Here is a 21458-nt window from a genome sequence, read left to right as displayed (position 1 = left end):
GTAAAATGGTACAAGCACTTTGGAGAACACGCAGTTTTAAATACAGTGTTAAATAAGACGTGCTAAATATACACCACCTACGATCCATTCCACTCCTGGGTATTTATCTAAGAAAAATGAAAGCTTAAGTCCATACAAAGACATATATATGAATGATCATAATAGCTCAAAACTGGAAATACCCAAATGTCCATCAAAAAGTAAATGAATAAACAAATTGTGGTACATCCATACAATGATTCCATTTTGCTACTTGGCAATAAAAAAGAATTAATTTTTGACACACACAACAGCGATAATCTCACAATAATTATGCTGAGCGAAAACCATACCAAAAAAAAAAAAAAGAACACAACCTGTATGATTTCATTCATATAAAACTTTAGAAAATGCAGACTAATGTATAGTGACAGAAAACACATCAGTAAGTTACCTGGGGAAGGGATGGGCCAGGGGTGGGAAAGAGGTTATAAAGGATCATGAAGAAACTTTTGGGGATTATGGACACCTTCTGTATCTTGACTGTGGTGATGGTTTCATGAGTGTTATTATTTGTCAAAACTTATTAAATTGTACACTTTGAAGATGGCTAGTTTTAATCTCGTGTCAATTTTACTTCAAGGAAGTTGTTAAAAAAAAATCTATATCCTGTCAATCTATCAGCCAAGTATAATGGCTGGATAAAGATATTTTCAGACATGACAAGTCTCAAAAAACTTAGATCCCATGTTCACTTTTACTCAGGAGATGTGCTTCATTATAATATCAAAGTAACGAAGAAAGAGAAAGATCCAACAGAGGACAGAGGTAAAGGGAATTCCCAAGACAATGATAAAAGAGATGTCCTCAGATGACAGCTGTACAGGAGGCCTACAAAATAACCAGACTATACTGGAGGAGGATGGATGATGGCAGCTCCAGGATAAAAATAAAACTTTGTGTTTGACAGTTTGTTGGAGGATTTAGGAAAAAGGCAATAGACACTTTTAATAGTGTTAAATGATTAAACGAAAAAAAATGAGACAATTGTTAACTCCAGGAAAAGAAGTTATATCAAAAAGGAACAAAGGAAGTTCCCTGGTGGCCTAGTGGTTAGGATTCCGGGCTTTCACTGCCGTGGCCCGGGTTCAATCCAGTGACTGGGCTGAGCAGCAGTAAACATAATCATATAAACACTAATGATTTAACTTATGAAGTGGATAGGTATAAAGATATGGTGATTCCTCATTTCCCCATGAGATTAAAAATAACAAGAAGTGAGTTTTTTGATCAACTTGAATAAAAAGTTTGGAGGATGGAGATAAAAAGGGCAAACGTCAACTTATATTCATTGCCTGAGTTATAAATTTTTTCCATAAAGCTTAATTTATTAAACTTAAATGACTAAATGACTACACTTTATTATATGATTATGTCCTCCCTTCTTTAAGAATGGTAACAATAGATGGCTATTTTTGCAAAATTTTCATCTTTATTTACAAATGATTTATAATGTATAGTTCCAAAATAGATTTACAGAAAACTTGAAAATACAGCACAGATTTCCCATATTATACCCCAGTTTCCCCTATTAATATCTTACATTAGTATTGTACATTTGTTAATTAATGAACTAAAATTGATATAACTGTCATTTAACTGTCTATATACACTTTATTCACATTTCCTTCATTTTTACCCTATGTTCTTCTGTTCCAAGATCCCACACTACATTTAGTTGTTAGGTTTACTTAAGCTCCTCTGGGCTGTGAAAATTTCTCTGATTTTCCTGGTTTCTGGTGACCTTGACTATTGAGGAGTACTAGTCAGGTATTTTGTTGAATGTTGCTTCTATTGAATTTGTCTCATATCCTCATGATTAGATCTGGGGATACATCCTGTCAACATAACTTATCCCTGTTGATGTTGACCTTGATTACTTGCCAGAAGAATTCTTTAATAAATTTATTTATTTATTTATTTATTTATGGCTGTGTTGGGTCTTCATCGCTGCACGTGGGCCTTCTCTAGTTGCGGCAAGCGGGGTCTACTCTTCGTTGCAGTGCGCGGGCTTCTCATTGCAGTGGCTTCTCTTGTGGAGCATGGGCTCTAGGTGCTCAGGCTTTAGTAGTTGCAGCACTCGAGCTCAGTAGTTGTGGCGCATGGGCTTAGTTGCTCCGCGGCATGTTGGATCTTCCCGGACCAGGGATTGAACCTGCACCTCCTGCACCAGCAGACTGATTCTTAACCACTGCACCACCAGGGAAGTCCCACTTGCCTGAAGAATTATTTGGCAGTTCTTTCTACTACAAAACTACTCTTCACCCCTCTCCATACCGTACTCTTTGGAAGAAAGTAACTATTTGAAGCCCACGCTCAAGGAGTGGGGAATTAAGCACCCCCTCTTTTCTTAAAAAAATTAATTTATTAAAAAAAATAAAGTGGCACTCAAACAAATTAATTAAATAAAGTAGCACTCTTCACCCCATTATTTCTCATTTCAGTATCCTGTTTGTTTCTTTCAGAGAATTTATTATGAATTTGACTTATTTTAAGATTTTTGTGTGCACTTAATTTTTTGCCTATCTTCTCTGAACTGTTAAGCATTTCTGTCTTGTTCACAATATTCTCAGAGATCAGCATTGCAGGACTCAAATATTTGTTGTCTCTCAACTGGGGGCAGTGGATATTAGCCCCCTGGTAGATATTTGGCAATATCCCTGAAGAGGACTGGAGGAAAAGAGTCACATTCCTTTGCATTAACATGACAGGAGAGTCCAAAACGTTGTTTAGTGCCACTGTTGAGAAACCCTGATTTAAACTGAGGCTTCATGTTTTTGGTTGTAAGTGACAGAAACCTCATTAAACTGTGGTTCCTAATTTGATGAACAAACTGAATTTGGTAGAGGGTAAGCAGAAACCATTTTATTCTCTCATTATTATCCCTGAATATTTGAGGATCCCTCGCTATTCCTCAGACAAAATCTTAGTCAAAGCCTTTAGCTTTTTTCCCTGGTATTATGATCTCTTTATCATTTCTTAAATTTGCCATCTTACAGTTCTAAGAGCAGAGTTCCTAGTTTAAAAAATCCCAAATAATGGGTATGCTGTCTTCACCTGGGTTAAGTGCATGCCTAGGGGTATTCAACTAGAGGGTCAGGGGCATAAAAGAACAGAGCAGCTCCAAAGACAATTATGTGGATGAATGGAATGAAAATTTCCAAGAGAGAAAAATAGGGGGTCAGGTCAACTCAGTATCACACACACACACACACACACACAAACACACACAAATGATATTGGTTTAAAGGCTGAGAAAGAAGATTTCTGATGGGCAAGAGGAGGAAGGATTTTTTTAAGCAGAGAAAACAGCATAGGTGAAAGCACATCAGCAAGAGGCCATTAAGCACCCCCTCTTTGAGGGTGGACTATCTACACAAATTATTTGGAGTTCTTTCACATAGATTTCCTCTCCTCTAAAAATGTCCCCTTTTTGGGTTTGCAGTTTTCTCATCATTAGATTCTCACTGTATATTCCCAGTTGAAATACTACATAACTCATGCTACTCAGGGTAGTAAACCCAGATTATATGATGTTCATCTGCCCCTTATTGGTGATGATAAGACTTGGTCTAGCTGTGGGATCTGGTTCTCCACTGGAGTTTTACTGTTTTCCCTCTTTTAATAAGCAACCTATGGAAGACATTTCAAGACCATGGAAATATACTGCTCATCGAAATTTCACTCCAGATTTAGCATCCAATGATTCTTGCCCAATCTTTTACTATGATTTTCCAATCCCAGAATTCCTTCCATATTCATCAGTTGCATTCTTCTGTCAGGAAGATCCGTCTTTTTTCTCTTATGGGTATTAACTCTTGGATTCCAACTTTTCAATGGTTTGTAATTCTTTATTGTCCTTTGTTATTTGGGGGCTCAAATCATGACAGATTCAGCCAGTGGGAACCCATTCAAGCTGACTCCTGTGTCATTCTGACATGCCCCTATCATTTTTGAATGATTTTTTGCTTTCTGGCATAACAAGACATTCTAGGCTTATCTCACTTTCCTGTCTCAGCTCTGGAATCAACCATTTCTCCAAAGAGCCTTGGTTTCTTTTACTAGGAATGTTAGAAATAAAGATCTAGGTGGTCCATGTGTTCATTGCTACTGGGCTATCTCCTTGCTTCTGGAGCCCTTCAGTGCATGTGAGTTGGAATATATATGTACACATGTATGTGACATATGTCTTATGTATATACAATGTATTTTCAAAATCATGAGTTCACACTTACACCTCCAATTAGAATCCATCCCCACAGGGCTTTTCCTTACCTTCCCACATCCATATTTGTCTCTCCCTTCTTCTATTGAAAACCCTGGCTTCCAACAAAATTAACATTTATTCATTTGCTCCATCCTTTTATATATTTAAATAGTTTCAGAGCATAACATCCATACTGCTACAAAAATGAACTTTTGGGCTTCCCTGGTGGCACAGTGGTTGAGAATCTGCCTGCCAATGCAGAGGACACGGGTTCGAGCCCTGGTCTGAGAAGATCCCACATGCCGCGGAGCGACTAGGCCCGTGAGCCACAATTGCTGAGCCTGCGTGTCTGGAGCCTGTGCTCCGCAGCCACAGAGGCTGCGATAGTGAGAGGCCCGCGCACTGCCATGAAGAGTGGCCCCCACTTGCCACAACTAGAGAAAGCCCTCGCACAGAAACGAAGACCCAACACAGCCACAAATAAATAAATAAAATTAAAAAAATAAAATAAAATAAAAATGAACTTTTGAGTTCAGAATTTCTTTGTAGTCCCTTCTCCTCAAACTGAGGAACAGAGTACTGAGTTTTAGAGTTACGTGGATTAGCTATTTCTCCCTCCTTCAATTGTCAGTTTGAAATAAGTCAGTTTTGGTTTGCTTTTGGTTTTAGTCTCCCTTGACATCCTTATTGAGTTAATTTCATTTTTTGGGACTATCAAAAAAATCACCCTGCTTTCAAATATAAAGAGCTATACAAAAAGGTAGAACTTGGAGAAATATTTCCTTCCCTTACCTCGCCACTGTCTCCTGTAGGTGGGTAACCAACTTTATTGCTTTCTGGTTCATCTTTCTTATGTGTGTATGTTTTAAAAAGGTAAACAGGTATATTTACGCTTCCTTATTTCCTCTTCTTTCTTACACAAAAGGCCACACACGAAATTCCTCTGTCCTTTAATTTAGAAATACATCCTGGAAAACACTTCGTTTCAGGGCACAGACATCTTCCTCATTCCTTTTTAAGCTGCACAGTTCTCCACTGTGCGCATGTTTATTCAATCAATTTCATTTGGACACAATAGTTTTCAATGTTTTGCAATAACAAATATTGCTGCAATGCACATATATACATGTATATATACATATACACATATATGTATATAAATTGCTTGAGGTATAACTTCAGGGTATATTCTCAGAAGTGTGACTGCTGGGTAGAATGGTGAATGTATATGTAATTTTGTTAGATATTGCCAAATTCCCCTCCATGGAAATTTTACCATTTTGTATTTGCTCCAGCAATACTGGGAGGTTTTTATTTTTTATTTTTTGCCATATAATATGCTGGATGAAAACGGTATGTCAGTGTAGTCTTTTTTCCCTTTTTTTTTTAAAAAAACTTTTTACTTGGAAATAACTCCAAATTTACAGAAAAGTTGGAAAAACAGTACAAAGAAATCCTGCGTATTCTACTCAGATTCACCAATTACTAAAAAATCGCTCCATTTGTTTTATTCTTCTCTCAAAATATATAGATGTTTTTCTGAACCATTTGAGAGTGAGTTGCATACAATTTTTTTTGTTTGTTTTGGCAGCAGCATGCAGGATCCTAATTCCCTAACCAGGGATCAAACCCATGCCCCCTGCAGTGGAAGTGTGGAGTCTTAACCACTGGACCGCCAGGGAAGTCCCATACATGTCTTTTTATTCCAAACTACTTCAGTGTGCATTTCCTGAGAATATAAACATTCTCTCATCACTATAGCACAGTTATTAGTTTCAGGGAATTTAACATTAATACTTTGCCCTAATTTACCATCCATATTTCAATGGACCCAATGTCCTTTATAGAATTTCTTCCCTCCAGTCCAGCATCACATGTTGTATTTGTTTCCTTTCATCTAGAAGATTGTTTTTGGAGAATGTAGGCCTCCTCTCCTCTTTCTAATGGGATGCTTTTCATTTGGGGTTCATCTGAAGTCTCCTCATTTTCAGGTTATATATCCTCATAATACTACGTAAGTGATATATCCTTCTCAAGAGTATTACATCCAGAGGCACAAGATACATATCTGCCCCTCAGTGGTGATGTTCATTTTGATCACCCTGCCAAGGTGTTGTCCAGTTTTTCCAGTATACTTACCATATTTCTCCTTGCAACTAATAAGCAATCTTGGGGACACATTTAAAACAAACAAATACAGTTGCTCATTGAAATTCCACCCCCCTCATCCCTAAATTAGGCATCCAATAACTCCTGCAGAACCAAACATTATTATGATGTCTGCAAAATGATTTTCTAGTGCTACTACTCTCTTACCAGTCAGCAGGAAACTCTCATCATCCCCTTTATATATCTACCTACCTACTCATTATCGGTATGAGTTCACTAACTCCTATTTCCCCGCCCCGCTCCCGTAGTTCATAATTCATTACTGTCTTTAATTATTTGGGGGTTCAAATTATCCCAGATTTGGCTACTAGGATCCCCTTGAACTGACTCCCATGTCATTTTGACCTGCCCACATCAATTTTTGAGCAATACCTTACTTTCTGGAATATCAAGACATTCTAGGATCATTTTAAACCTACACTGCTCCAGCTCCAAAATCAACCTTTTCTCCAAGGAGCTCTCATCCTTTTTAGTGGGGATTGGTATTAAAAACCAGTATAGTTCTACACTAAGCCATTTTTGTACCTTTCTGTATATGTGTGTGGACTCGTCTGTTCTTATCTCTTGCCCTTTTCTCTTTAGTGTTTTTAATCTTTTAAATGTTTTTTCAAAACTCTTTGTATTTAGGAATTTACCCTAAATTTACCTCTGTTATATATGGCAAATTTTGATTTTATGGAGTTTTTTGATATACAGTAAAAGAAAAATTTTTTAATGTAGTAAAATTTATCAGTATTTTCTTTTATTGTACCTTGAGTCACAGAAAAATTTCCCTTATATCATGGTATAGAAAAATTCACCCACATTTTGTTATTTGTATAGTTTTTTGATATTTACATTTCTGATCCATTTAGAGTTTATTCTTATGTATGGTATAAACAATGGCTCTAATATTATATTTTCCCAACTATCTAGTTGTACCAACGCTTTTTACCAAAATGTCCCTTTTGTCACAGTGCTTTGAAATACCACTTTGTTTTAGATTTCCATATGTAGTTGTGTCCATATCTAAACGTTATACTATTTTATTGGCCTGTCTATTCATGTGCCAATAGCTTCCTTTTTAAATTATAGAGCCTTCCTATATTTTGAAATCTGGTAGGCCTAGACACCCTCCCCCAATATTTTCCCTTTAATGTTTTGATATTCTTGCATATTTTATTTTTCCAAATGAACTTCAGTATTAACTAGCTTAGCTCTATACCAAAAAATTGTTGGGTATTTTTATTAGGGTCTCATTAGATTTACTAACTTTGGAATCTTCATCATGTTGAGATGTCTTAACTGAGAACAAGAAACGTTTTATAGTTTGCATCATATAGGCTTTTGAACAATTCTTGTTAAAAGGAAATCCTTATGAATTTAAGTATTTTATTTATTTTTCGTGGCTAATGTAAATGCAATTTTCCCTTTTGTTATATTGTTGAATTGACTGAGTAAACTAAGATTTATTATTTTATATCCTGCAATCTTGCTAAATTATTTTGAAAGTTTTATCATTGATTTTCTAGGGCTTTCCAGATACACTATCATGTCACTTGCCAAGAAACTTTTCTTTCCCACTAAGCTTATAATTTTCTTTTTCCTAACTGTATTGGTTCATACTTCCAGTACAATGTTAAATAGTGGAGACAATGGGCACCCTTTCTTTCTGATCTCAGTGTTTCCCTATTAAGATGCTAGTTTTAGGATTAAGATGTTTTGATGTATGTATGTATGTGAGTGTGCATGTGTATTTACGAAAATCATGTTAAGGAAGGATCTATCCATTCCTGTTTTCTTAAAAGTTTTTATTAGGAATAGGTGTTGAATTTGTCACAGACTTTCCCAACATCTAAAAAGAGAATATGACTGTTCTCCTTAGAGCTATTAATATGGTAAATTATATCAACAGAGTTCCAAATACTGAATCATTCTTGTACTCCTACTATAAAGCTCACTTCATCACAATGTATTTGAATATAGTGTTAAGAGATTGCACAATATTTAGGATTTTGCACTGATATTCATAAATGTCTAATTTTCTTTTTTTTGCACCATCTTTATCAGGTTCAGAAATCGGTATTAGTCTTGCTTCATAAAAATAATTAGAAAGTTTTCCTTCATTTTCTATGGTCTGAAATGATTTGTGTAGCATTGGGATTACATGCTATCTAAAGGTTTTGCAGATTCCCTTGTGAAATCACTCAGGCCTGGTGTTTTGCGGGATAGCTCCTTGATAATTTCCATAAAAGAAATAGAGAAATTTATCTAAGTTTTTAAGAAACTCTCTAGTGAGGTCAATTTTCTCAAACTGTATTTTCCTAATAATCCATTTCATCTAGGTTTACAAATTTATTTGCATAGTGTGCGCAAAATAGTTGTGTACGATTTTCTCAATTTCTTCTGTATCAAGTTATTTCCTTCTTGTTATTTCTTATTTTGTATGTTTGTGCATTCTCCTTTCCCCCTTGATTAAACTAGCTAGTGGTTTACGTACTTTGTGAATTTCCCCACAAAGGTCCAGGATTGACTCATCAATTTTATGTATAGTTTTTCTGTTCTTTAATTCATTAATTTCTACTTTTATCTATTATTCCCTTTTTTGTGTGTTTTGCTTTGCTCTTTTTTGTTTCTGAGTTGGGAATTATATATTTTCAGTCTTCTATTTTTACTATGCTAAAGTAAGCAGATTAGGCCCAAGGTGGAGTTGCTCACGCTAAGACCCAAGTCAGAAAGCCAAAATTTAGTGGTTAGGTTTCTACACCCAGCTCTTCCCAAAAAGATAAGCCTAAGTCAACCTATCAGCACAAGTTACTTGACCCAGCTCCAAGACTTCCTTTTGCTCCATTAAGGCCAGTAACCCCATTTTAACCAATCAGCAAATGCCCAGTATAACTTCTTTGTTCCTCCTGCTCACTTTGGTCTATCAAAATCTCTTGGCCTTCTGCAGCTCTTCAGAGTTCCTTTCTATCTGCTAGACTGGATGTTGCCCAATGTATCAATTGCTGATAAAGCCAATAAAATCTTTTAGAATTTACTTTTGAATTTTCCTTTAACAGCTGATAATTTAAGAGTATGAATTTTCCTCTGCTCACTGCTTTAAATGTATTCCACAGATTCTGGTATGTATGTAGCATTTTCATTATTATTATTTATAAATTTATTTATTTACTTTTGGCTGCTTTGGTTCTTTGTTGCCGTGTGCGGCTTTCTCTAGTTGCAGCGAGCAGGGGCTACTCTTTGTTGCAATGCGTGGGCTTTTCATTGCAGTGGCTTCTCTTGTTGTGGAGCATGGGCTCTAGGCACGTGGGCTTCAGTAGTTGTGGCTCACGGGCTCTAGAGCGCATGCTCAGTAGTTGTGGCGCACAGGCTTAGTTGCTCCGCGGCATGTGGGATCTTCCTGGACCAGGGCTCAAACCCATGTCCCCTGCGTTGACAGGCGGATTCTTAACCACTGCGCCACCAGGGAAGCCCCATTATTATTACTTTTTAGAAACTCTGTAATTTGTTTGCATTCCCCATCTATCCACGAGTTAATTTTTTTTAATTGAGGCATAATTTTGAATGCGTATCAAAGATGCTAAACTTTTCAAGTTCAATCAAGATGCTGAACTTTTCTATCACTCTACAAAGCTCCCTCATGTCCTTTCACAGTCAGTTTTTCTCCTCCTCCCAGTTTTAGCACAATTGCTTAATTTTGCATATATTTAAGATTTTACATAAATGGAATAAAACTATATGGATGTTTTGAGATTTATGCATGTTATTGCATGTATGATGGTTCAACGCTTCTTACTGCTGAGTGATAGTGAACTTTATCAACATATTAGTCTATCCATTCTCCACCCAGACTTGAATACTATGAATAAAACTGCTATGAACTTTTTTGCACAAGGCTTTCTAACAAATAATAGAAGGTTTCTAAATTTCAAGATGGAAGTGCCCTTTTGCTTTTTGGTTTTGCTTTTGTTTTCTTGAATGGAACCTACTGATGTTTTCCTAATTTAGCAACAATTTTTATGAATATTCTGTGTTTGAAATATAGTCTCTACTAGGATGTAGTAATGGATATACCTGATGATCTGCCTTATTATGTGGTTTAGATCTTTTATAACCTTATTTTTTGTCTACAACACCTATCTTGTGCTAAGAGTATTAAAGTCTCCAATTTTTAGTGCTTTTCACTACTTGCATTTTTTATAGCTTCTGATTTACACAGATGGTTGCTGTTATTTGGTTCATACATATAACTATTGTATCTTTGTTGTGAATTGTGGTTGTAGCATTATGAACTGTCCTCTTTTGTCATTTTCAATGCTTTTTGGTTTGACTTCTACTTTGTTATCAGCATTGCCAATCCTGTTTTCTTATTATTTGTTTGCCAGGTATATCTTTGTTCATTCTTTTACTATTACTGTTTTAAGGGCCTTTTGTACATTATAAAGTGGGTTTTGCTTTTCTAAGCCAATTTGAAAATATTTTTAATTGGCGATGCGCCACTATTTCTTGCTGTGTATGTTGCTTTTGAGAAACCCAATCCCATTCTAATTCTCTGGCCCTTGTAAGTCACTTCATCTTTTTACCCTGGAGGCCCTGAGAATTTTTCTGAATCTTTAAAGTTGTATAGCTTTACTAGAATATATCTTGGAGTTTATCTTCTGGTATGAACTTTTCATATATTCAAAATTCAAGATTCAGATCTTTTATTTCCAGAAAGTTTTCTTGATTATGCATTTAAATGTTATGCTTTTATTCCTCTGCCTTCTTGAGAGACATCAATTACATGTGAGACTTTTTGGACCCACCTTTCACTAAAACGGTCATTTTCATTCTCTTGGTTTTCTTGTTATTCTTCTATGTCTTTTATCACATTTGCATTTGACTCTATTGTTTGTTGGGAAACTTGTAACTTAGTCTTCATTTCTGATATGATTTTTTTCCCTCTACTTTCTCGGTTTAATCTAATCTGACTTTATTTCATCCTGTTTTTTGTCCCTTTCTGTTCTGTGTTATATTTCTGAGTGAAGATTTTTACCCTTATCACCAAATATGGTTTGAAGATGTTTTATTTCATTTTGAGTATTATTGTGTCAATTTTCTTCTGCCTCACTTTTTTCTTTTTTTGGGGAGAAGGAGAGATATTCATCAGCTGATATGCTTTGATTCACACTGTTTCTTCTCAGAGAAGTTCTGTATGGATGTGACCCATTCTTTTCTATTTCTATTCATTTCATGGTCAGAGTTTCTAGTTAAAGAACATCCTCTTTCTTTTTCTGAAAGATTATTTTTTCCTCTTCCTTCTTTCTCTTTATCCATGACTTCAAGTCTCCATGTCTTCACTCCTTCCCTATGAAGCACTGGTAATTTCAGCTTACCAATTCTGGTATTGCTTGCTTTCAAGCTCTTCTCTGTGGCTGGAACTGTGAACTATCAGATTTCAAACCTGTGTTCAGTATTTTGGAACTTAAGTGATGAATTTCTCTCTTTTGGAAGTGGTATTTTTGTGCTTCATCTAAGCCTTCCATGTCCCTAAACTCTTTCAACAAACCTGTTAAGACTTCCCTTTCCCACTCTTCACATGGGCAGGAGGAGCTCTTGGAATCTGATTTCTCTGCTTATAGGTAATTTGAAGGTTGTGGTAATCTGTTTCTTAATGCTGAAGGCAGGGGTGGTGTGTGATTTATACATGCTTTTTTATTGGTTTATAGGTAGGTGCGTGGGAAAACTGTATCAGGCTTCTGCCACTGTTCTCCAGACTTAGAAGTCTATACATACACGTTTAAGTAGTATATTAGAATATATTATCTTAGAAATACTGCTTTTGCCATTTTCTGAAACACTTCATCTGTCACACATTAGATTCACTTTTTGTATCACCTGACAGTTTTCCAGAGTAAGTCTTGTTCATTTTCATCTAATTCAGTTTAGAAACACATTTTCTCTACAGGAGTTTATTTGTAAATTCCACAGTGATCTTATGAAATACTTTTGCTACTTATTTGTAAAAAGCCTGTTAAGATTAGTAATACAACTAATATAAGTCATACAACTTACAGGATGCTTAATATGTGCTAGGGACATTCTAAGCACTTAATATGTAGCAATGCATTGAATCCTTACAAATATTACTCCCTTTTTACAGATGAGGAAGTAGAGGTTCAAACGGATTAAGTAATTTGCCCAAGGTCATACAGCTAAAATGAACACTAGCAATATGAATCAAGGGAATAATCTTAAATCTATGTTCAATTTTAACCTCCTTTCTCTTTCTTTCTTAATTATGGTTCTATCAGCTAACTTCTGTAAGCACAGAAAACAAATATCAAATAAAACTGTTTCAGGTAATGTGCCATTCTGAACACACTGCTCTTTAAAATAAAACTGAAAAATCATGTTAGGTGACTACTCAAGGCTTTGAATATAAGGTGATGGGATGACTGCAGGTGGTGAAACCTTGCCTAATATTAGGGCATATATGGTGACTCCTCAACTAGCACAGAGGAAGTCAAAATATAGTACCTAAAATTCATACATCAGGTAATGGAAGTCTAATATTTAGATTTATGGAGATGGATATTAGATCAAAAAGATAAAAGAATTAAAAGTAGTTGTCTTAGGACTTCCCTAGCAGTCCAGTGGTTAAGACTCCATGCTTCCGCTGCAGGGGGCATGGATTTGATCCCTGGTCGGGGAACTAAGATCCCACATGCCGTGAGGCATGGCCAAAGAGAAAAAAAAAAGCTGAACTGGGAAGAGAAAAAAAAGATTGCTGCAAGGGATCCTTTTTGGGGTTCACTTTTATTACTGTTTACATGATACTATCAAGTGCATGCATTAGTTTTATAAAAATAAAAGTTAATTTTTATAAAGTATAAACTACCTCTAAAAAATTCAATAATTGGTAAAAATTGAGAGACTGATGATATCTGGCATTGGCAAATTTATGTATGGGAGAAAAAGCACTCATATACACTTGGTAGGAAGGCAAATGTATCCATCTTTTTGGAAGGCAATTTGTATTACTTATGAAAACTTAAAAAAAAATGAGCATGCCTTTGACCAGGGAATTCCACTTTTAGGAATCTGTCCTTCCGAAATACTCATAGGACACAAGAATCCATGTGGAAGGATATTTCTTGCAGCAATAATGTAATAGTGAAAAACTGAAGGCAATCTAACCATCAGTAGGGGGGTGATTTACTACAGGTACAATACTGAGTGAAAAAAAGTAAATTGCCAAATACGAATAATATGACTCATTTTTTATTAAAAGAAACAATATATGCTGGTATATGCACAGATTGATATATCTGTTTGTTTATGTATGCATTTAGAAAGATCCTGGAAGGAATAGCTAAACTGTTAACAGTGTGAGAATGGGATGGGAGGATAATTTTAACTTTTCTGTATTTTTCATTTTCTTTTTCTTTAAACAGCAAATATGTAACACTTCTATAATGAAAAATAAAACAAAAAAGAGGTTTTTAGAGTGACAAAATGTAGGAAGAAGTCATAAATTGCAGTAGAACTTCATTTTCCTACCGTGACTGTAACCCTGATGAACCTTCCTCCTTATAAAATCTACAAAGGAATTAAAAAGTATAACCATTAACTTATTTGTATAATCACCCACAGGTTGCAATAAAAGTGTAAACCTCTCCAGGAGAAATTTTACAGAAAATATTTGAGATTCTAAATGCAAGCACATATAAATATGCAACCAAGTACTAATAGCATAATTTCAACATGAATAAACTAATCAAAAGTTAACCAATTCTCCATTATCCGCACTAACAGGGTACAGTGACCCATATAATTATCAAAGTTTTATATTTAGTCATGGAATGTAAGTTTTCTAGAACCTTAAGTTTGAAAGTTGTATGTGTGAACTGACAAAGTTCAAAATAAGAATTAACAGATACTCTATGATGACTGGACTCAGTAAGAGCTACCTAGCTCTCGCTGGTTTCTTCCTCATATCACTATCAAGATACAATTCACTGGGCTAAACAGAAGGGCCTTCGTGCTTTCTAAGCTTACTATTAGGAGAAAAATAAATGGTAAGGATTTGGGATTGTTGGATATTTGTTTCCCACAAGTTCAACGTGAAAGAGTAAGTCCATGTCAATGATACAGTCATCTCAACTGAAAGCAATAATACCCTGAGTATCCCACCTAGAGAAAGTGAAAAGTACCCAGAGAAGGACAGGAGAGGACAATGTTCTACATAACAATACTCTAAGATTTAAAGCAACAGTGAGCAAAGGGAAGCTATCTTTGATATATAAAACATACAAATTTCTATCTCTTTGGGTTCAAGTTCTGGTTCTATTACTTAGGACTTTGGATGTAACAATTATTTGGGTCTCAGTTTCCCTTTCTTCTAAATAAGGAAAACACCACTTACCACACAGGAAGGATGTTTGAAAAATAAAATAATTCACATGAATGCGCTTTCAGTTCTTCAGAAGAAAGTTATGAATCCTTAAGTATGAATCTGAAAAGCTAATTAAAAATAAGATGACCTTGTCAAAATTAAGTCTGAAATGCAGTAACCTAGAGGGTCTTCAAGATCGTTCATTATCAGCTATCAATTCTACTCCAAATAACTGAATTCATACTAAGGCTGGGCTGAAGTGTAAATGTAATTTAAGTAATCAAACAAGAGCATTTATAATGTTAATGTAGCAAAAATAAGTTAAATAGGTTATTCAGCATCATCTTGATTTGATATACCTAAAAATACTGATGTAAAATGATGACATTCTCTTGGTGTTTATCTTTTAAAAATATATCTGGAGGTGGTTGCTCAAAAGATACACAATCAGTAACAATAAACACTACAGGGTACTAATAATGGAACAATTGAAACAGAGTTAAACACACATGTGCACACAAGGGGGTTATTTCTCTGGTGTATAAAATAATCTGAAACTAGCTAATTAAAGTTTTGAAGACTAATAGTAAAGTAATAGATGGTATTATCCAACATCTACTGAGCAATATATACAAATCATTATGCTAAGCACCAGAAATACAAAAAAGTGTTAAACTTAATATGCATGTCCTAAAACTAGACTATAAACTACGGCCAAATAATTGAGACAACAAGAAATTACAAAATTGGGGGCTTCTCTGGTGGCGCAGTGGTTGAGAGTCTGCCTGCCAGTGCAGGGGACACGGGTTCGAGCCCTGGTCTGGGAAGAGCCCACGTGCCGCGGAGCAGCTGGGCCCGTGAGCCACAATTACTGAGCCTGCGCGTCTGGAGCCTGTGCTCCGCAACAAGAGAGGCCACGATAGTGAGAGGCCCGCGCACCGCGATGAGGAGTGGTCCCCACTTGCCGCACTAGAGAAAGCCCTCGCACAGAAACGAAGACCCAACACAGCCATAAATAAAGAAATAAATAAATAATTAATTAATTTAAAAAAAACAGCAGGTACAAAAAAAAATAAGGATGAAGAAATTACTAAATTAATTAATGCATATTGTATACAACTAGTTCTACAATATAAGTAGGAATTAGATAATACAGTGAAAAGGGAAATAAGAAAAAGGGATTCTGGATAGATATCTTAACACTTTATCATTTATAGCAGCTCACAGTTTCTTATACAGTGGTCATCACGTCTGACTGGAGGTTTACGGAAACCTTGGGAGTAAGGCACGGCTGATCCCTGGCCCTTATTTGAGATGAGGAAAATGAAGCCTGAAGAGATTAGGCAACTTGCGTTAAGATCACAGGTCAGGAGGTGGCAGAGGCAGAGCCTGGCCAGTTTGCCAACTTTGTCCGTAGCTCATTTCTACTACATTACATTTTAAGTTATCAATACTAAAGTGAGAACTAGAAGGGAGCTCAGAAATCTTCTCATGCAGTATTGCTCTAACCAATCTGATAAAAACCTTTCTGAAGAAGGCTCCACCACAGACCTACTGAATGATAACCCACAAGAGAGAGGTTTTGTATTTTTATAAGATCCCCAAGAGGTGATTGTGGTGATCAGCTAAGCTTGGAAAACACTGTTCTACTATCTGTATGTCCAGTGTGGCAGACATGTGGCTATTTATATTTACACCTGATTAAATCAGATTGAAAATTGGGTTCCTTGGCCACACTAGTTACCTTTTAAGTGCTCAACAGCCACATGTGGCTAGTGGCCACCATACAGATGGCACAGATATAGGACAGTTCCATCACTGCAGAAAGTTCTATTGGATAATGTTAATTCTAGACCAACCTTTCCACTCTAAGGATGAGAAAACTGAGGCACAGAATCTTGTCCAACAAGGCATATGAAGTTACTCAGTGGCAGAATTGAAATGCTAACCTAATCTGCCAGTGTCCCTCATACTGCATCACCTCATCCCCATAAATTTAGGGTTTATTCAAGTGGGAATTATTTTCTTTCCACCCTTCCTTGTGGGTTGCAGTAAAGTAAGAAGAGAAATTTTAAATTTGTGGGAAAAAAATCCTAAAAAAACAAAGGTTTATTTAAAATAAATGACTAAATCAAACAATCTGCAATTTTTCTACAAAATTAAAAGTAGCCCTGGACAGTTAAGAATACTAGTATTAGGAGGCATATCTTAGTTTAACTATTGTTAACTCCTTCCTCTTTTACCATCCTGATGTTTTTTATCTTTCTTTTGGATCTGAAACTCTGAAACTAATGATAATTGGCTTACCTTAACATTATAAATGTGAAAAAGTTAAATCTTACTTAGCAAACATTTTAAAGATGAAAAATTGAGAAACAAGGAGCAACCAAAAGAATAGTGACTTGTCTAATTTTAGGATGTGGTCACTCAAATCACTGAGAACTCATGGCTTTCAGTAATCCAGTGGTTTAGTATTTATAACATTAATAGGTTGTTTTCACTTCTAAGCTATAGTTTAACCTTCCTTTGACTACTATGTTAAAAACAATTTAAATAGTTTTAATTTCTGATGAAACTGAGGGTTTGAAGCCTCTGAACATCTAAGAAAAGGTTTAGACACTAATTAAATCAACATATAACCAGCCATAAAAATATACAGTAGTGTCTTCTTTAAAAATAAAACCAGTCATTCCTGTCTAGTATGTTTAGAATGCAAACGTCTCCAAAGTTAGTCAGCTTAAGTCATGACAGTTCATGTTTAAAGTGAACAGGAACTTGGGAATTTCACGTTAATAAAAACTTTTAAGACAGAATTATGCAGCTCCATTAACTTTTATCAGTTATCTAGTATTCATTCCCATGTTAACTTTCAGTGACTAGATTTAGAGAAAATATCATATGTCAAAGTGTGTACAAAATTAAAAACTGGACAGTTAAAAAACATGGTTCAACATAAGATACTTATCAACAGATACTTATTCAAGACAGTTTTTGCCATAATTTGCAAGGCACCCAGAAGCGTGGAGTATGGGGTTCTACATAAGTAGAAGCTATTTGTTATTCAGAGAAGGAGGTGGTGCAAAAAAAGACAGCTATTTTCCTTCTAAACACTCATCGGTGTAGAGGTAAAGAAATGAAAAAAAATACAGTGTAAGCACATTAGAGCAGAGCAACAGTCTCCAAGTCACAAAAGGGGGAGAGAAAACAATTTCTGTGCTCTAACATTTTAAACAGGCGACTGGGAGTTTAAAGTAAAATTTACTCTCTGGCTTTTATAGCAGATTCGTTACTTCTACATTTTATCTGTTATGTCTTGACTCCCACTTCACCATATTAGGAAGAGGAAAACATGTGCCCCCAAGATTCCTATGCCAATAAAACTTCTCTTGGAAGCAGCATAGCTCACCAAATGAAGGAGAATATTAGAAAAATGCTAAGTGATAATAGTAGAACTGAACTATCTAAACCACCAAGTGATAACTACTGATGCATACTAATATAAGAAGCATGAAAAATATTGCAAACTCTAGGCAAATATTAAAGTGTTGCAAAAATTTCATATCTCATTAAAAATTGGAAAAGAAAAAGAGAAAGTATTGTGAAGGAGGGGCCCCAAGCAGGAAGCCCAGCTTGAAAGAAAAACATAGGTCAAAAGGAGGAGGTGGTGGGGAGTGCAGTTCTTCTGATCATCCCTCTACCAGGAGATGCTTCTAACAGCTTTGGTACTATGTCCAAGAGGCAATTTAGGCATCCCTTAGGGAAAGTGATTTAGGCAACAAGAAATGTGCTTTGAGATAGGATGCTGAAATTTCTAACTTTAAAAAGATTCACTAGTGAGAGAAAACAGCCATGAAATCCCCAGATCCCATTTCCCAAACTTCCTGTAGAAAAATATCAACCATTCTCAGACACAGAAGCCAGCACATTTGAACTGACCCAGCAAAGTTTTCAGCCGGCCCTCACTATATCTCAAGCCCTCCTTCCCCCACTTCCCTGCTGTTCTTTCCTGGCACACAAAATATAGGCCAATGAGCAGTGGGTGGGTGAGGAGAATGTGAGAGAAAATTTGATAAGTAGAAAGGGAATCCACTTAATAAGAACATGAATGAGTCTAAAGAGTCTAATAAGGGGAGGCAAACAACAAACAGAACTGAACGGCGAGGGCTTTCCATGGCAGCAGCGAGCGCTCAGTGTTTGCAGGGGTTTAGGCAGAGGCCAGGCTACCTACCACTTGTCAGAGAGGCTGCACAGGGGACGGCTGCTTTGGGTGACCTCTAATGTCTCTTCCGACTCTGAAATGTTAGGATTCTTATTTCACAAAAGAGAACGCAACGGTCATAAAAGCCCACCGACTTCGAACCCTTTTAAATAGGCGGCCTAGGCGGCTGCTTCCCAAACACCACTCCCACCTCTCCCATCCCACACGTGCCCACCCCGCCCCCTTTCAATTTTTCCACCTCCACGTGCGAAACGCCTCGTGGCACCTGCCCCACAGCGGAGAGGCGCCTTCCCCTGCAAAGCACCAAAACTCTGCCCCCTTGGGAGAAGTGAGGACTCCACTCCCCGATTCTTGGGCGGTCAAAAAAGGAAGTCTCAAATCCAGCCTTTCTCTCTCCCCCAGCCAGAGCTGAAGGGGGACGGGGGGCCGGAACGAAGAGAACTTTCTTCTAAAATTTTTCTTCCAAAAAGTAAAGAGAATAGAGAGAACCCTGATGAGTCCGGGGGGGTGGGGGGAGGGGAATCCCCGAATCGTTTAACGGCCGGTAGGGGGAGGGGGGCTCCGGAGCTGGAAGGGGCGTGGGATGGAGAAGCAGGCCTGGGAGCGGGGTCAGGGGGCTGCAGGGGTTCCTGGGGTCGGGGGGCTGCCGGCGTCCCCCCCACCTGGCACACAAAGCAGCTGCCGCGCTCGGCTCTCACCAGATCCTTTGTGTTTTCCATCAGGGCCTCATGGGTAGGGGTTGTCCGTGCTCCCCGGGCCCGCGGCGCCCCCTCCCGAGCTGGGGGCAGGCGCCTCTCCCCGGGACTACGGCGACTACAGGGGGGGCCCCGACTGGGCCCAGACCGGTGGCGGCGGCGGCAGCCCCCGGATTTCCCCCCTTTAACTCGGGTGGCCCCAGGATATCAACAACATTAGCATAGCCCTCCCTCCCCAGCGCGCCTGCGCCGTGACCCGCGCCCCGATTGGCCCACTTCCCTACATACCCTCAGCTCTGTCTTCCAGCGTGGGACCCTCTGCAGGCTCCGTACTCCAAGGGCCGTACCAAGACGAAGGGGTGGAAAAGGCGATTGGGCTCGTGTAAGTCGAGTGGTTAAAAAGTTAGGAAGAAGAGTAGCAGTTTTAGCCTGTCATCTCAGTTTATACCCTGGCTTTCTTGCGCTCCTTTCAATCAATTGCAGCTGCGAAGTTGTGTTGGAAAAAAATTTCCACTCCAGTCACGCCGCTTCCCCCTCCACCCGGAAGATTGGTTCTCTCGGAGGAACTCCCACACGGGGAGGGGCTCGTGAGGGGATGGGCGTTACACCGGGGGGGGGGGGGGGGGAGAGAAAACAGTGCTGGTCACGTGCTCACAGGGCGGTGCAGCCTCCTTCCGGCCCCCTGCGGCCTCAGCCACTGCGGAAAGCGAGGGGCCTCGGCGCACGCGCAGTGAGAATCCACGTGAGCGCCTGCGTTCCTTCTCAAACCGAGCGATGCCGCCGGAACGGAGGAGCCGAGCGAGACCGGACCGGAGAGCCGGAGCGAGACCAAACCGGAAAACCCGAATGAGGCCGGACGATAGAGCCGGAGCGGGGCCGGGCGGGCCGTTCCGAAAGGCTGCTCCTTCATCTCAGCGGAAATCGCCGGCCCGGCCGCGCGCGGCGGCCGCCGTGGTCGCGGCGGAGGAGGAGAGACGGCTCCGGCAGCTGAACCGCCAGACGCTGGAGGAGGACAAGCCGGCCGTGGAGCGGTGCCTGGAGGAGCTGATCTTTGGCGACGTCGAGGACGACGAGGACGCGCTGCTGCGGCGTCTGCGGGGCCCGCGGGTGAGGGAGGCCGCGGCGTGCGGGCTGGGCGCTCGATGGGCGGTGTGCCTCCGGGGGCGGAGCCTGGGCGACCTGTGGCGCAGGGGAGCGTTCAGGTGGGAGGGAACCGGGAATGCAGGCGCCGAGGGGTGCCAGACTGAAAGTCCCGGGAGGGCGGAGACCGCGCCTTTCTCCGCCCCCGAGGGAGCTGCTGCGCCTGGTATGCAGCAGGCGCTCAACACATACTCGTTTAGCTAACTAATCGTGAGCATCTTTCGATTAGTTGCAGTGGCTCAGTTCCACTGTCTTCTCCCCAGACTCTGTTTTTTCTCTCTTGGTCATTCAGTCGCCTGCCTCAATACTTTGCTGTGATTCAGGGGTTCCACTTCGTTTGTGAAATCAGAATTCGTGGGCACAGGCCTGGTAGTCTGTTTTAACAACCACATCGAGTGGTTGATAAGCCAGCTTTTGAGAGTGACAGTGTATTCGTCTATTAAAGTAGTATTTGTGAGCCAGTTTGGCGCCAGATACTTTTCCTGGCAGTGAAAACCCTGCATGATTGATTGATTATAATTTTTTTGCATGCTTTTTGCTTTTTTTTTTTTTAATTCTATACCTGTCTTTTCTTCCAATATAGGGAGTCCCAGGCAGTTTCTAGGCACTGGAGGAGAAACAGCAGTGGAC

The 21458-nt window shown here is 38.7% G+C and overlaps 2 protein-coding genes and 1 pseudogene across 20 annotated transcripts in view; 2 read left to right on the top strand and 1 right to left on the bottom strand.

Annotated features, from left to right (window-relative positions):
• Positions 1-20245, bottom strand: part of MBTD1 (mbt domain containing 1) — a 68778-nt gene extending 48533 nt beyond the window's left edge. For 3 of the 17 annotated variants that reach the window (XM_082440368.1, XM_082440367.1, XM_082440364.1), the window contains exons 1-2: positions 19692-19959; positions 19003-19066 (exon numbers count right to left, since the gene is read on the bottom strand). Coding sequence is in view for 7 of the 17 variants with exons in the window: in XM_082440347.1 (XP_082296473.1) it covers positions 19692-19712 (21 nt within the window). In the remaining 10 variants the exon portion in view is untranslated. The other 14 variants (XM_082440347.1, XM_082440358.1, XM_082440362.1 and 11 more) reach the window with 10 other exon arrangements.
• Positions 1-21458, top strand: part of LOC309649851 (diphthamide biosynthesis protein 3 pseudogene) — a 185968-nt pseudogene that overhangs the window by 103594 nt on the left and 60916 nt on the right. The window lies entirely within an intron of this gene.
• UTP18 (UTP18 small subunit processome component) overlaps positions 20322-21458 on the top strand; it is a 36612-nt gene continuing 35475 nt past the window's right edge. The window contains exon 1 of one of the 2 annotated variants that reach the window (XM_082440371.1): positions 20322-20795. In XM_082440371.1, the coding sequence (XP_082296497.1) occupies positions 20463-20795 (333 nt within the window). In that variant the 5' untranslated portion in view covers positions 20322-20462. The remainder of the gene's footprint in view (positions 20796-21458) is intronic. The other variant, XM_082440370.1, reaches the window with a different exon arrangement.

The sequence above is a fragment of the Balaenoptera physalus genome (genome assembly GCF_965194825.1).
Source record: "Balaenoptera physalus genome assembly, chromosome: 20".
Lineage (NCBI taxonomy): Eukaryota > Metazoa > Chordata > Mammalia > Artiodactyla > Balaenopteridae > Balaenoptera > Balaenoptera physalus.
Note: the sequence above shows the minus strand (reverse complement) of the source record. Positions and strands in the feature narration are given on the sequence as shown.